Consider the following 16,633-nt stretch of genomic DNA (forward strand, 5'->3'; position numbering starts at 1 on the left):
ATTGATTTAGTACAGTATAAAAAGCACGTATTATCTCGAAACCTATTATTTTAAATTACAGTTTAGCTCGCTCACCATTATATAACGTCCCAAAAAGCCCATGCTAACGGCGGTCTTACGCTTCCTATGTTCATCCATTAACATAATTTGTCGATTTCATGAGCTGAAAACGATTGAAGTGAATTGAGGGAATTGTTTTGAGGCGACACGAAGCGTTTTTTGATGTAATCTGATTTGACTTCAGATTGGTTGACTATAGAAATAAAAGGAACCTTCTTGGACTTTTCGGATCATATCATCGATATTTTTGGGCAGCTAAAGTCTGATCCTCTGCAGCTTATCTCCCTTATCATCAATGCAATTCACGTACATTGTATTCTAACGAAATGGCGCTATGCAGACGTCAATATATCGCTCAAGATCTGCTTATGCTGTGGACTATGGTGTGGAGCTAGCAGGGGCATAACTATTCAGTACAAGTACGCTGTTAATAACGTTCTTGTTTAGTGGGCGGTAAGATGGCGGCCCATAGTTGTATGCCGCCGTTGATTGTCCTGCCACACTTGTCCCGTTAATTTTGCCTTAGATGCGGCTGACGTCTTTTATATAGAGCTACTTTTGACATTTGTCCACTACCCATATCTAAGTCTGGTACATGTAAACATGCTGTGAATAGGATTGATATGTTCATAGAGTGGGCCTACACCTCGTATCGCAGTTAGTAAGATTTTTTTGGGACACTGGTAGATCGACACACACAAAACAGAAAATAGCGAGTTTGTTGAGTAGACTTCGGTAGACGTAGATAGTTTTGCATTAATCCGCGAGCCAGAAGCTGCACCGTGGGCTGAAAAACGGATGTGCAACGAGCAAAAACTCAGACTTGCGTCTGCAGTATCTACGGTCATTGTCATTAGCCAGTCAGGAAAGGTCGTCACTTGCTCCCGATACCGGAACTTTTCAACGCTAGCACAACGATAGCCACTGTGAATTCATGGACTACGATGTGGCAACAAGGGCTTTTCTATGTTAAGGGCAACAATTGTTGCGCTAGGAGCTTAACTTACGCATGATTGGCCAGTGGCCCTTGAAATTGTCGTCACATTACATACTACGATATCTCATTTGTGCCTATCCAGATTTTTTGTACTTTCCACATACATCTTTATTATGTAACAGTCTAATTCAACGCTGCACCCAATTAGCCTGGCTTCATTCGCTGTATCCACCTTCAATTTGTGTCTCATAAATCATAAATTCATACAAAGCTATTGCATGCACATATGTCAACGATTCTCGCTAGCAAGAACTCTAACGGCTTCAGATGACTCAGCGTTCTGCATCGTCGGGTTTAGCAACTGAGCTGACATACGGGCCAGACGGTGGAGTGTGTCTCTCAAAAATGCCAATGTACGCGTACGGTCTTGTATATACATCTCAGTAATTGCATGGGGCAACACAGGCAGTTTTCAACGGTGTCGGTGTACCGTTGATGTCTCTCTTGTGAGCGTACGGGTGTGCGCGAGCGTTTCTGCGTGAGCCATTTGTCCAGAAAGGATCGCCCCTCGCGCGACCTTGAGCTCGCTGGTCTATGCCCCGTCCCTTTGTGCGGACGCAACGCGTCCCTTCCCGCCCCAGTCACAGACATATTTAAGCGTTCGGCCGGACCTCGGACGGACAAACTCTCAGGATGAAGGTACGTCTAATCGAGCACCTCACGTGACGATTTTTACAGGACCAGGTGTATAAGCAAAAGCCAACTTCAGCGCTAGTCTCGTTTTACCCTTGGAATCCCAGTGAGATCCATTTGTTTTCGCGAAATTCTACAATCGAGGACTTTGTTGATTAGCTGACTACGACAATGGAATCTATCGCGACGGTGAATGAATGTGGATCGAAGATTACCCGCAACGTATTTCATTGTGCTTGAAATAGTTACGAAAGTGGCGTTATGCGGTCCGTATCGGTGTCCCTATGCTTAGAAATGTGCCATGGGTCTGGATCTTACGTGAGCCTACATAAGTTTAAATTATTGTGTAGCTGACGACTGCTTGATAACGGATAGAATCTGAGCACAAGCTTATTAATCAGTGACACGGCGGTATTGATATCGCAAAATGGGTTAGAGAATTTGCGGCAGCTGTGTATCAATCGTTCCCTAAGAATAGAAACAGCTATGACACTGGGTGCTACATGAACTACAGTCGAAGTAAATCGAGGTGATCTAGTTAAGTCTGAGAGCTGTGTATATGGCGCTTTTAGCCACATGGCTCGAAGTTCTCAACTAAACAAGCCATGTAACTTGACTTCGTGTCTCATTACTTACGGTAACTTCCTTACGACTTACTCACCCCCTTTAATTGTTATTATTATATATAATTATGCTCATAATTCGATGAGATAATAAAACTAAGCATGTACACGTCTTTACAATTATGAATATGTTTAGTGTGCGTAAAATTTCAGTTTACGTTTTTTTTGAATGATGGGTCGAGACATTCTTGTGGGTCTTGTTTAAAAGAAAATTCATATGGATATTGTCGGAATCAAAGTTTCCATTACCCGTAGCTCATGTACTCTTAGTTTTTGATTTTAATAGCTGCTTAATGGAAGGATATTGCTACGACAATTACTTGTGAACGCTATCGCTTATTGAAAAGTCTGAGCTGGGAATCAGTGACGAAGACAGAGACATCGTGATCTTTTTATGCCGTACTATATATATACAGGTAACATTGATAGTTCGAGCCCAGGCTCGGTATTATTAAATATTATGTTAAAAAAAGCTAAATCAGTACTAAATGTCTTAAACAGTACTATTATGTTCCTATAAGGATATCGACTGATTCTCTCTGCGCCAAAACAGAATTTATCTTCACGTTGTACCTTCTATTTTAACATCGAGCGGAAATTGTGCACACAAGAAGGGTACGTTTGTAATTGTAGGTTCAGCTTGTATTTAGAGAGTCCGACTGTCTAAAAGCAGAGTAACATTTGTTGCAGCTGGGTATATAGCAGTAATCTGTGTGATATTTTTCCATCCATGTTGTTCCATCCATTTAACAAGAACACTTTAAGCGGTCGTTGTTCCTTTACAACAACAAACTGAATCAATCGTATCTGTACCCTTCCTACGTATCTAAATGTATAGTAAAATGTCGGTCCAACAAAGTAAGGCGTTGTTGTGATCTATCTCTACCCCAAAAACGTATTCTAGAAGGTAATTATTTTCGCGGTAGTTCGTACATTTTATCACCACTCGCTAACTAAATAAATTCGAAAATGCACTGATTTATATTTCGCTATAGAGCTAACGAGTTAATGTGATGTTTCAATATTTTAGACCATCTCGTACGGCTGGTTCCTTATACAGCCTGCTAGGTCTCTTCTGACGGCAATTCCGGTACTAAGTAGCATTTGTCCATAAGCCAGAACTCTAGTCTCTAAATTGTTTGAAGAGAATGCAATGTTAGCGCTGTCCTACTTATGTTCAGGACCAGTTTATCCCAAGCATTAGTATCACTTCCAGAACTAACTATTTACAATATCTTTGCAAGTGATACGAAATGTCTCACAGACTCGATTTTTCGCGTATACCCTATTTTATAGGACCAACAGCATGCGGAAAAATGAATACAACATAACTTCCTATCATATAAGATGGCCTTATAGCCATGAAAGGTGTATGTCAGCGTACGACTTCGTGCACCACACAAGCAGGTTGGCTGTTGTCTTTAAAAACATTTGCCTGAAGCACCATACGTTACGTTAGTCTAATATATTTTTTGCCTAAGCTAGACTAGAAACAAAAAAAAAGGAGGAGCAAGTTCATCTAAACATACATTACTCATTCAAATGGTAAAAGACGGTTACCTATCCCCAGTCCCAGAGAGTTTGACTAAATCTATATCCAGCCCAGGCATCAACTGTGAGCAAATGGTCACCGCTATAAACGGCCCATACTCAGCTGCTTACATGAGCTATTGAATGATCGCTGTGAGTTACCGCACGTCCGCCCTGTGGCTTGACAATGATGATTTTTTTTTGTTACGTTTAAGAAAAGCGACACTTTGTAGGACAAACAAGGGGCGAAGCCTCTATTTTCGTTCTTTTGCAGCTTTACCTATTCTCGTTCGGGGTCTGACGTTACAGTAAAATGGTCGTCATATGTACCTGGCCTGCCTTAACTAGTTTTCCAGAATACTTCACTTTATACCTGTATAATTAATCATTTCGGCTAGACTCGGGGACATGGAGCAGCGGGCAGAGTTGACGTGTCCAATTCAGCAGCAAGGTAGTTGGGCATAACAAGAAACGGGCGTAAGGTTTCCTAAAAAATGTTATATAAATCCATACAGGTTGATTTTTGTAAAATTGGAAAGGTGTACATGCTACAGTAAACAATAAGTTATAGATTTAAATAACGTTCCATTTGGTGGAAGCGCACAAGCATCGTAGTTAGACATTCAGTCTCTGGCCGCTCCTCAATGAATTATGCCCAGAAACACACTGAGCTGTACGTTGGGCTGATTTCGTAAGAATTGACCTTTTTATCTACCTATGATCAATTATTCTGATACGTAGTGTATATTTGATCTATTGATGAGGCGATCGAGGCACGCCAACTAGGTCCAAATTTTTTATTCAAACATATCCGTCGCCTGACGGATTGTACCGCTTAATATGTGGTGGTCCTGGTCCGGGGACTAATTCCATGGTAGAACGTGAGTGTGATCTGTCTTGGTCCAAATCTTGTTCACGGCCTTGACGCATTAACATAGCAAAATTTTTCGAATTGTTCAGAGCTCTCCCAAGCTACTGGCAGTGAGGATTTTTTGTAGTACAAAATGCCGCTAAGTTATCGTTAGACAGTCTAGTTCAATCGAACGCTCATATAGCCTGTGGTAACTTACACAGTTTTACTAGGGGCGTGTACTAAGGAGACAAATGATTGAAAGCGTACTATATAGTAGCAGAAACACTTACTACTTAATTAACTATAAGCAGTGCTCAAGTACTACTTCTTGGGTGTTCTACTACCCGCTAAAAGCTGCTTAAAATTTGATGAGCAGCTAGGTCAGTTGGTAACTGTTGTGTGTTCAACGAAATAATTTCAAGGTCACAAAATGCTTATACAGTTGATTTAGACAACCCCGTCGCGACGGCTGATAGCTCTACCACATATATGCCTTACAAAAAGTACTGTTTATGTATATTTTTATTTTTTCTGTTTATTTCCATGTCACGTATGGCTATTACTGTAGCTGGCATTTATGCTATCGTCGATGCGGCTGCCACTTCTACGATCTAAGCCAGGACTGGTCGAATTAAAAAACACATTGCGTTACGGTCGATCTTAAGTCATTCTGTGACTGACATCGCGCCCAATGGTCGTAGTAGCTCTATTTGCGGACGCTCAGTGTTACAGGGGGCGCTAACTATTTTCTACAAGCCCATTTTTGTATTCGGGCTCGCGTTGGGCGTCACTGAATCGTATGGGACCGATGTGCCTCTTGTGTAGGTGTGCGCGATTTAATGACCTCACTTTGCCTTAAGCTCCTCTCATATCTATACAAGGAATATCCAGGCTACATCCTGATGCGTACGCTGAGACACATTCACACTAACGGTAGATCGTTGCTTAGACGTTGTACGTCTGAAAATATATCTCGCAACCGACAGCCAACGATGGCTGTGGTAAATAGGCATCCCGCAATTCGAGCTAGCAAGTTGACTGTACCGTCGCTGATTTTCGTCAAAAATCGGAGAATGGCGTCCACTTGATCTGCTCGTTCGCAATTCGATGATGGAAGCCTCATTGTGGCTGTTCCGGCGACGGCAGTAACGGTTAAGTAAACACAGGAACAATTAAGGACAAAGCACAATGGATTGAGTGTGGATGTTTGTTCCTAATTATGTTGCTCAAAATGGCGTTCCAAATTGTCCAGGTCAAATCCCTTTTTTCTTCGGGTAAATCGAAATAGATTCGAATATATTCTACGGCCCGTATTGTATACGCAACTAACTCTACCACAAATAAAGCTGACGATCCATCGTCTATATTAGCTGCAAGCTAATGATAACATTGCAGTATTCGACATAACGGATTCCAGCGAGATAGTTGGGGCAGATCGTACTGCGTAAAAAACGGCTGCTTTCACAGAAACATAGATATGCACAGTGTGCACGTACATTATACTCATACTATTAGAGCCGTCTATGGTTGGCGACGTTTTTAACGAAAATTGGTACGCTCGATACCGAGAACGGCCTAACAAATCGACGCCGTGTCGAAAACTTGCTAAGCTTTAGATGCATGTTACACATGCTTCTATTAGCTGAAAAGCCAGATAAACGGTCTTGGCCATGACAAATGCTAGCCCACGATGTGGCATTAGTTCGATGAACTGTTATGAAAACATATTCTGTACGACGCCTCCATCGGCCTTCGGCAAGTGCCACTCTCCCAGCTTCACGATAAAACGAATTATTTTTCGACGAAGAAGCGAAAGACGTAATGTATTACTGTTAACTGAAGAAGTCAGTCTCGAGTTACTTCAGTCAATGCTTTGTGCCATATTTCGGTGCGCCATCTTTAACCGCGCCGCACGGCAGCGTTCACGATGCCAAAAGAGCCATGTATTCTACATTCCTTTGGCTCGTGCTGCCCAACGGAAGGCGCTGTATAAGCAAACCGTCAGGTTACCGACAATCTTGTCAAGAGCTAATTCTGGAAAACGTGCCAGACCGTATTCCCTGTTATTTTTTCCTCACTTGTTTCTAAAATGCCCCTGACTTGTTCATGGCGTCAGGCAAGGAACGTGAACACACGCTAATTTGTCACGTTCTTCAGACATCATCTCGATTACAGACAAAGCCTCAGCTGCGCGTCAGTCAATTTCTGTGTGGCCGTTTAAACCTCTCCATCTTGCCCAATAGACATTAGTGCCGAGCGGCCATTTGCAGCGTAACGATGTGTGTCGCATTTGATGCCCAACATATAACTATTTGCATTGACAACCTGCACCATTTCATGTCTTCTATATAATTCTTTTTTTATCCTCCCCTTCTCTGTATAATATTGCGAAACGTCTGTCAAAGGAGTAAAGCCTCCGGCCCTTCACGTAATTACTAAATGATGCTACTTGAGTCATCATCGCGTCTTTCATTAGCTCGACGCTACGGCTGCCCCGGGGCAAATACCTCGGTTGGGCTTCGTTCGTTCGTTCGTTGAGATTTCTAATAACGAACTGCCGCTAGCCAAGGCAGAAGACACACCCATGATTACAGAAATACAGAAAACTCAAGAGTAAAGTTACAGGTGTTTTTGAATCGTACCCCTTTCCTCGCCCTCTTCGCCCCGTTCCCCTCCACTGCCTTTTGTAGGTTTTCTCTTGAGCATTATTTCGGCTTTTTTGAGCGAAGGCTCACTCGAGCGTACATTTCTATTAATCTCGCCTCTGTGGCAGACTATTGATGACACTTACTCGGCAGCTGTCGATCTTACGATTCTCACTGTCTACCGACGGAGTTTACGCCGGCAAATGAATTAAAAAATAAGAAATCGCAAAGGCCGCAGCAGCGGTGGACGCGCCGGAAAACGAAATTGTCAGTACCAATCTGCCGCACGACTTCACCTTTTTGACGCTCGATGTTATGAACTATTCGGAAAATCAAAAAGACACAAGGACAGGGTGAGGGCTAAACACACGGAAGATAGAAGTGAAGTCGTTCAGCTTCCTATAGTACCATTACTTCAGTATGGAGACTCCTTTTGTCCCTCGCGTTGCCCGCTACCGCCGCCGCCGCCGCATGCTCCGGTCACCGGAACGACCGCAAAAGTCGACGAACCTGCTGGAAGCGCTGCTGTTTCCGCTAAGATTCGTTGCGACTTTGTGTGAGCAGCGTTCCACATCTTGAAAAGAAAAAGCAGCCCTCCCAGGTGATCGCTTATCCTTCTGTATATGAAATATCAGTAGCAGCTTATGTCTAGTGATTTTCTGTCTCCGACCCAGCTTTCGCCGTTGGTCTTGCGTCGGATAGGGCTTAATCCTCTTGCTGACTATGTGATGCATTTGAAAAGAAACGGTACAAGGCGAAGTGGTATGAAATGGAGAGGAATGGGAAATGCAGACCGATTTGCACCTGGTTCGTTCGTTTGGCTTTGGAAAAAACATTTATTTGCAATTAGCATCGCGGATGTCAAGCAGAGGGCAGCGGACGTGTGGATGCCTGCAGATGCTTAATCGTTAAGGGTGGGTAGGACGGAACGAACCATACGGGAGTGATACAGGGCTGATTCGCTGGTTGAATATAAGCATATCAAACCGATAGCTAAATGGGTTTGAGTATGATATCTCTACTATTGTACGTGTCCGTTACATAGGCTTCTTGCCTGTTAAGCTTCTATATGATCTATGTTGTTTACTTGAGCAGATTAAGCAAGATACGCAGTGATTCGAAGTTATTAAGTTGCTTCTTTTGTCAGTTGGCCCCCTGAATGGAACAAACGCCGTATGATATTTACACCGTATTGACTTCAACGTCTATTTGTCATATTCGTATATAACACTCGAGCCTTTTGGCAGGTAAGGCCATAGTAGCATATTATGTGAAAACAACAGTGAAAACAACAGCGGTCTCTCCCAACCAGTAGAAGTTACCCACAAACCGCTAGCGGTTTACCACCCTTCAAATATGGCGATGCCGGATCTCGCGAATGAAGTATCCACATGTGGGCGCGTATAGGGGCTGCTGCCTAACTCAAGTACTACTTGCTAGTTTTGTACTGTTTTTACTTACTGATTATTTACACTGATTTAGTTTAGTACATAACTTTCATTCACAAGTAAACAATGTGTGTATACCTGTAGTATACGGATAAATCGAATGTATGTTTCGTTGTAGATAAGGTGCGGTAATTATCACTATTTGCCTCATACATGCATTGAGTGACTCGTTATCATTGTTCATATTTGATCCATTCGTATCTGTAGTCGTGAGGAGCGCGGCGAGAATCACTAACAGTTAAGGGCGTTCTCCAGTGACTCCTTCGGGGAATGATAATTGTGACGTCTTTGCGCGAGTAAGATGTCACACACAAACAAATAATCGCGATTCCCTTTAATCGCATTAGCTAACGTAAATACGCATTCACTTATTGGAGGTAATGACCCTCCCCCCTTCGCCCCTGCTCCCGCCATTTCTTTTTCGCTTCAACCTCTCTTGAAGCGTTAACGAGCGAACCCAAACACAGTTTTTGAGCCTAGTGTCTAACATCTATTCAGTAGTATCTTTGCTGCTTCAAATGTGCATGATATGGAAAATATGCCGACCATGTAGGCTGTGATATCGGCGGCAAAGTATCACGAGGTAAATATCACCCCATATTTACCCACAACAGAATCTAGTTTCTGCCACGCTCCATCTATGGCCTGGCGCGTACGCCGGCTGAGGTTCCAGCGGCTCTGGCAGCTTCGAAGGGCGCGACCATACATCGCATCTTGGCATTCTTGCCGCTCCCGTTTGTAACATCCGTATCATTAGCATTATCAACATCGCTGTCGCCCATTACGGTGCTAGAGCTAACTGTAACAGTAGCCAATTACGTGTAATGCAACGCCAGTTACGCGGTGCACCGGGTTGCTCATGGCCGCTATGGCTCCTTCAATAAGACTCTTTATAATAGCAGCTTTTCATCTGCGTCGTTGTTATTGTCATGAACCAAAGCAAAGCTAATGCCAACTACGACCGACGGTGAACTTCTAAAGCATGGCCGTTCTGTCCGCAGGCGGCAAAAATAAAGTATGGCCACGTAAAGTCTTCAAATGAGCCGCGTAACAGTGTCTAGCAATAGCGGTAGTCGACCTGACTCGATCCGGCGCCCCTTGAGCGGGATCATGGCATAGCGTATATGAAGCATGCAATGTCGCGTGCAATACAACTAAAACAACAGAATTTGTGGTGCTTTTTTGTTGAACATCGACCGCTGCCTCTGCCATTGCTGCGAATCGTATATTTGTTTGTTTGTTTAACTTTTTCAGCAGTTGTAGCCGAGCTTTTCCTCTCAGTTCTGTTACAGTCCGCTATTTTTTGTGTACGTTTAGCTTATTTTGCGACTGTTAGCCGTTAAACGCCTGCAGATTAGCGAACAGTACTTCTGCATGACTGTATGGCAAACGATTTGTGCAAATAATGCACGTTTGCGTGCATGTGTATGTTCATATATGTATGCTGTTTATACTATAATAGTACTATGCACTAATCGTATTCATATATCTTCTGAAAGCATGAGGGTATATAGGCAGTTGTAAAAAGGCAAAGCCACTTGGCGATACCTACATAGGAAGTGCAACGAGGGGTCGGCGGCGTTTAGCCGGCAATATGAAAAAATAACAAGAAAAAATTGTTCTATTTCTCCAAAGATTCGGTCTCGTTATCGACAAATGAAACATACGGAGCAGCGTTTACCGCTGTTACTATCATTGCCAAAAACAATGCGCTAAAAAGAGCTAAAATCACACCGTATAAATACAGAAAATTAACTTTTTGGGTAAAACCTGCGCGAGCTGGCGCAGAATCGAGGCCCCTTGGCGCTAACTACCGGGAAGCTACTGAAACCAAATACATTACACAGATGAATAAAAGAAATTGACAACTAAGATAAAAAAGATCATACAATATGATAGAGCTAAAGGTCGAGCGGTCTTGGATGGCGGTGATGGTTAAAACCGAAGTGGGTTTTTGTTTGCCTTCGTTTGGCGGGCGGGCGGGCGGACTGGCCCATTCGATGGTCGGTAGTCTGTCGCCAATGGTTATTATTAGCCCCAGACAGAATAATAATCTAGATTGCTTAAATAGGTATGATATTATAGAAGAACTCAAGTTTAAGAGGCAACGATGGGACCACGGAACTTACCAATGGCGGTGGTGCTGGTCCATTTTTTATTCTGTGTATACGGACTAGGGCAGGCCCTGCGTTTACGGACGAATTCTGTCTGCTGCTTAAAGTGTTTGTCAATTGACCGCTGGTGTCGTCATCGAACAGAAAAATAAACAGAAATCTTACTTGAAGTAAGGCTAAAAATAGAACCATGCTGTTCGGTAGTGGTGGAAAACGTAGCGGCCGTAAAGACGTATTTATTGTTGAATTCACATAAATTGTTAAACTTGGGATACGGGCATTTTAAATGCGATACGGATCCACTATGTCAAGCACACGCGGTATAGCCTGCCGAAGCTAGATCGATAGAGTTTTATGAAACACACAGAGAAGTGGTCAAATTCAGCGTTCTTAAATGAGTTATTTTCGTTTTGTAAAAACATCCCAATGGAGAGAATATATATTTTTCTAAAGCAAAATTTTAATACAAGATTTTGCAGCACTGAACAATGGTATAATATATATATATATATATATATATATATATATATATATATATATATATATATATTATACATTATTGGCTTCATTACAATGATATGAGTTTAAGAAGGTTCGTCACCTCTGTGCTTGACGCTTCTCAAATTAATAACTATTTACAGCATCCAATACTATAATATAATTGTGGATTACGCGCCGTAGATAGTCAAGATAAGTAGTATCTCCGTAATCATCACCATAAATTATCACTTTTTCCTTTTAATATGTTTTGTAGGTGTTCGTAGTGTTTTTGTGTGCTCTCAGTGCTGGTCGTACGGGCTTCGTCGTGCCGAAAGTGCACGAAGAAGGTGCCTCCGTGCTATACCGCACCGAAGACGTAAGTATACGTCACAGCTTCATAGAAACTGATACATAGAAATTAACATAGGTTACATATATATATATATATATATACATATATATGTCAAGAAAAAAAGCCCTCATTTTTCGAGAAAAGAATATTTTAGTGCTAATCACGTGAGTCCGTTTCAGCATGCTCAGTGAGGTTTTTAGTGAGGTAGGTCTTTCTACATCTCTCGTTCATTTATTTATTGTCTATGAACCATTGACCTTATACTTTCTAACTGACATTGCAGGGTCTCGGCAATTACCAGTTCGGATACGATGAGAAACACAGAACTGGCGGATCGTTCCGTAAAGAGAAAGGAGATGGATACGGTCGTAAAGTTGGATCGTACGGCCTTCACGACGCTGATGGCCGAGTGCGTGTCGTCAACTACGTTGCTGATGAGCACGGATTCCGTGCTTCCGTTGAGACCAATGAGCCCGGAGTTGCTCCCGAAGACCCGGCTGCGACCGCCATTAACAAGGCTCCGGTAGCTATTCCCTACCCAGCGCCCATGCATCTCGATCATCTAACGGGTGTCAACGCAGCTTTAGCGCACCCCGTTGCTGCTCCGGTAGTTGGTACCTATTCGGCCCCGATTCACAGCGCACCTGTTGTTGCGCCGGCAGGATTCTACAGACAGCCTATGCACTTCGCGTCGGTTCTCGGCCCATCAGTATCACACATGATCGGTCAGATGCCTGCCTACATTGGACATTATCTCGCGTCCCAGGCAGTTCATCCTCTGCACAAGGCTGTCGCGTATGATGCGCCGATTGCTGCAGCGCCCGCTGTGGGGGTGGTCACCCCAGCAGTGTATGCCGCACCTGCTGCATATGTCGCCCCCACAGCTATAGCCTCAGAAACGTATGCTGCTCCTGCTGTTCCTGCTGCCCCTGTCGTCTACAAAGCTCCCATACACTTCTCCGATGTAGTCGGCCCATCGGTTAACCACATGCACCAGAATGTGCACCAGCACCTTGCTGCACAGAAGTTCTACAAATCACTTCATAGTCCTGCCATTATCTACGAGACTGCACCTGTTGTGACTCGCCTTGGCGTCGCTCCGGCAGCGTCAGCGGCCGCAGTTGCCGCGCCGGTTGTTCAAAAAAGTCTCGCCTACGCGGCCGCCCCTGTCGCCGCAGCTCCTGTACCCGTAGCTGCCGCAGCTCCTGTAGCCGTAGCCGCCGCAGCTCCTATAGCCGTAGCCGCCGCCCCCATACCTGTAGCCGCCCCCGTACCCGTAGACACCGCCGCCGCTCCTGAGCCCGTAGCCGCCGCCGCTCCTGAACCCGTAGCAGCCGTTTCTGTACCCGTAGCCGCCGCCCCTGAACCCGTAGCAGCCGTTTCTGTACCGGTAGCCGCCGCCCCTGTACCCGTAGCCCGCCCCTGTACCGTAGCCGCCGCCCCTGTACCCGTAGCCGCCGCCCCTGTACCCGTAGCCGCCGCCCCTGTACCCGTAGCCGCCGCCCCTGTACCAGTAGCCGCCGCCCCTGTACCCGTAGCCGCCGCCCCTGTACCCGTAGCCGCCGGCCCTGTACCCGTAGCCGCCACTGCCGTCAAGCAAAAAGTCTACGCCCCATATGCTGCAGCTCAACTCCCTGCTTCGGTTTCTGCCCCCGTTGTCAAGCAGGCTTATGCGTCCCCTGTAGCTGGTTCCGCCGCTTATGCTGCCCCAGTATCTGCTGCCCCTGTTGTTAAGACTCACGGATTTGCTTCATACGCTGCTGCTCCACTGCCAGTTCCAATCGCTGTGCCCGTGGGTAATGTTGACCCTGTTCTCGAGAAGGGCTATGTTTCGTATGCTGACGCTCCAGTTTCCGTTGCTGCGCCTATTGCTGAAAAGGCGTACGGCGCCGCCTACGCCGCCCCTTATGCTGCTAAGCCTATTGTTGAAAAGACGTACGCCGGCTCTGTAGTCGCTCCTGCTGGTTACGCTGCCCCTGTATCGGTAGCTCCAGTAGCTCCGGTCATCGAGAAAAGCTTTGCGTATTCGCGTCCGACTCCGATTCTTTCGAAACCGTACGGCACCGCCATTGCTTCCGCGCCTATTGCTGCTGGCCCCATCATTCAGCAGCAATATTCTTATAAAACTGCTACCCCTCTTGCTGCTGCTGGACCTATCGCCTCAAAGAGCTATGCTGCCTACGCAGCTCCAGTGGATGCTCCTTCTGTCATTGTTGTTGAAAAGGCCCATGCCTCGTACGCCACAGCCTCCACAGCTACCACGCCAATAGGTACTCCCGTGACTAAGGTATGTTTTATTTGTGAACTTTGACTAAGGAATATTTTGCCATTAGATAACACATGCACTGTACGAGGACCGCTTAGTATGACAACGTGGAACTTGTTCTACGATAATTACTAAAATAATTAATAAGATACGATAAAACAAAAGAACTAATCCTTTTTGCTTCATTGATTGGTCATTTTCGTAAATGTTTGTTAATGTAAACGTAGCCGGTGGCCGTTCCTAGATCCACTCCTCATTTCGAAGTCAAGTGTTAATGTTTAAGAGTCTATTCTACTTATTTTCTACAATCCTTCGTAGCCCCAGCTTTTTTGCTCCTCACAATTTGTCACACGATTGTCGGTCAATGTTAAATCGGACGCATTTGAAGAGGGATATTTTTGTATACTCTAGATATCTTTCATGACCTGTCTAAACCTGATCTCTGATCAGCAAGCAAGCCTCTGCACGCATAATGGATACTTACCTCTTATATACCTAGACCCTATTACTGTGTCTATGGTATTCAATGTACTCCCTTCATGACCAAGAATTTTGAATTATTGCTTGATAAGTAACAACTAGATCCCTATTTATTTTAATACCTCGAACAAGCGCACCAACACATTCACCTTTACAATATTTTTGCTTATTTTTCCGATAAATTCGACGTATTAATAGGCCGTCGTCGGACCCACAATAGCCTATGGCCCCGCTCACGCCGGCGCAGAGTACGGATATACTCCTGCGGCTACTTACAGCGCCGCGCCCGTTGGCAAACTTACTGTGGCCTATAATGGTCCTCCTAGCAGATTCGCCGTTGCTCAAGCCTATACGACGCCTGTGTACGCGCCTGCTCCTGTTGCCACTAAGCTCACTGCTTCTCCGTCCTATAGCTATGGACCTCTTACCGTTGAAGCCACGATTGCAAAGCCGGTGGTCTATGCCACTTCTGGAGTCTCCGTTGATCCAGTTGTCGACAAACATTTAGCTGCTGGGGTTCCCACTACAATTGCGACAGCTCCAATAGCTACTGCTGTCCATCAACCATCCATCGCGGCGCCGGCCATTGCGGCACCCATAAGCAAGGTTGGCCTTGAACATGGTGCTGTGGAGAACGGAATCTTCAAGACGGCAGCCGGCGTCAACGGGTACAGTCATGAACTGGTGAAACCCCACGCGTATACCAAGGTTTACCAGTGGATGTATGGCCACTCGCCGTCATTCTACGGATATGCGTACTCGTCTGTTCCCATTGGCTACAGGAAAAAATGAGTTCGGGAAGTGTTTATAGCAGAGGGGATTTTGGGAGATGGAACACAATGAGGTTACTGAAGAAGACCTAATCTAAAAACGTTGAAGTAAGTAGGAAGATAATTGTTATTAAGATATGAGATAAGAATTATTGTAGATTGCATATGTATAAATTGATAATCAAGCGTCAAGTGTCAGAAGAACCGAAAAGGAGAGGGTTTCACTACAGGGGATTATGAACTAAAATCTAAATCAAATAATAGTGAATCGTCCTCTGTAATCAATAGTAAGTAAGTGATAAGCAAATACAAAGTTATTAAGAAGACACATGAATGACAAATAAAAATGATACCAGAAAACGGCAAACAAGTCTAACTTCGACATCGATAGTATTACCGACAATAGTATCGCTGACTTATCAGGCCTCTATGCGACCATTGCATTGGTATTTCTCCTGTCGTCTATTGTGAACTATGGGATTTATTACATTTGATTTGTCGTTCGAAGGTTTCCGATCTGGAGAGCGTTTGACGGTCGTCAGATCGTATTTGTATATCGATCACTTTCGTGGTACCTGAAGGACGTCGATTCGAACGGCCTTTATACGATGAAAGGAGTGGTGTATGAAATTATTGATTCTGTTATACATACCATTGCAACTGGGTTGAAATATACTAGGCGTAATATTTTGGGTTGTTAAGTATAAAGCACGAATTATACCGTAAACGCATAATCCTAAAGCTGGCTGAGTAACTTAGCTACGATCATCATGTAGATGCTTAAAAAGTTTGTATTTCTAGGCATTTGTAACATAAACTTATCTTAATAAAGCGGATGTACTATCTGTACAGCATCCAAAAGTCTTACAAAGGTTAATTTGTTACAGACTGGTAACAACTGTCGGTTTGAATATAGCCCACATATATTTAAACAAATGCATTTTATGCTAATACGATTGTACATCTTACAGAATCTCCTGTTACGACCTTTTATATTATCATTATCTACTATTAAAACTCGTATTACAGACAAATTTCTGCTATTCTTTTAAAGATTAGCTATTGACGGAACGAAAAGTCAAATCGTAACTTGGGTCGTTCATGAATATTATGAGTTTACATAAGTGCAAAAAAACCCAGAAACCTCCCCTTTGGTTGTTCATTCACTAAATGGTCATTTCATCACTTAGAAACATTAATTAGAACTATTACGGAGTTTGGGCATTTTTCAATAATGAAGATACTCGAATTATACCAATTCAGTTACCTATCCTTACTATAACGCGTGGAACACAAGCTAACATTTTTAAAGTACTCGCCCAGATCTGTTTTTATTTTCATATGTCCTTTTCTGCAATTTTCTTTTTTTCCTATACATATAT

At 44.0% G+C, this 16,633-nt stretch overlaps 1 protein-coding gene across 2 annotated transcripts; it reads left to right on the forward strand.

Annotated features, from left to right (window-relative positions):
• The first annotated feature begins 1,586 nt into the window (after window positions 1–1,586).
• Window positions 1,587–16,285, forward strand: LOC111244490 (uncharacterized). Of its 2 annotated transcripts, none has more exons than XM_022791690.2 (4): window positions 1,587–1,696; window positions 11,658–11,759; window positions 12,019–14,022; window positions 14,680–16,285. In XM_022791690.2, exons 1-4 carry the CDS (start codon window positions 1,691–1,693, stop codon window positions 15,271–15,273), a joined length of 2,706 nt encoding a protein of 901 aa, XP_022647425.1. In that variant the 5' UTR covers window positions 1,587–1,690; the 3' UTR covers window positions 15,274–16,285. The 2 variants fall into 2 exon arrangements, with proteins under 2 accessions (XP_022647425.1, XP_086836393.1); XM_086980267.1 differs by lacking the exon at window positions 1,587–1,696 and adding an exon at window positions 1,720–2,008.
• Window positions 16,286–16,633: the final 348 nt, after the last annotated feature.

Source organism: Varroa destructor, unplaced genomic scaffold (assembly GCF_002443255.2).
Source record: "Varroa destructor unplaced genomic scaffold, Vdes_3.0 BEIS01000002.1, whole genome shotgun sequence".
Taxonomy (NCBI): Eukaryota; Metazoa; Arthropoda; class Arachnida; order Mesostigmata; family Varroidae; genus Varroa; species Varroa destructor.

Excerpts from the sequence above, each read along its gene's own strand:
- LOC111244490 (XM_086980267.1), top strand. The coding sequence starts at position 1,952 with ATGCGGTCCGTATCGGTGTCCCTATGCTTAGAAATGTGCCATGGGTCT. Across the intron at positions 11,760-12,018 it reads TGCTATACCGCACCGAAGAC|GGTCTCGGCAATTACCAGTT; the intron begins GTAAGTATACGT and ends CTGACATTGCAG. Across the intron at positions 14,023-14,679 it reads TAGGTACTCCCGTGACTAAG|GCCGTCGTCGGACCCACAAT; the intron begins GTATGTTTTATT and ends ACGTATTAATAG.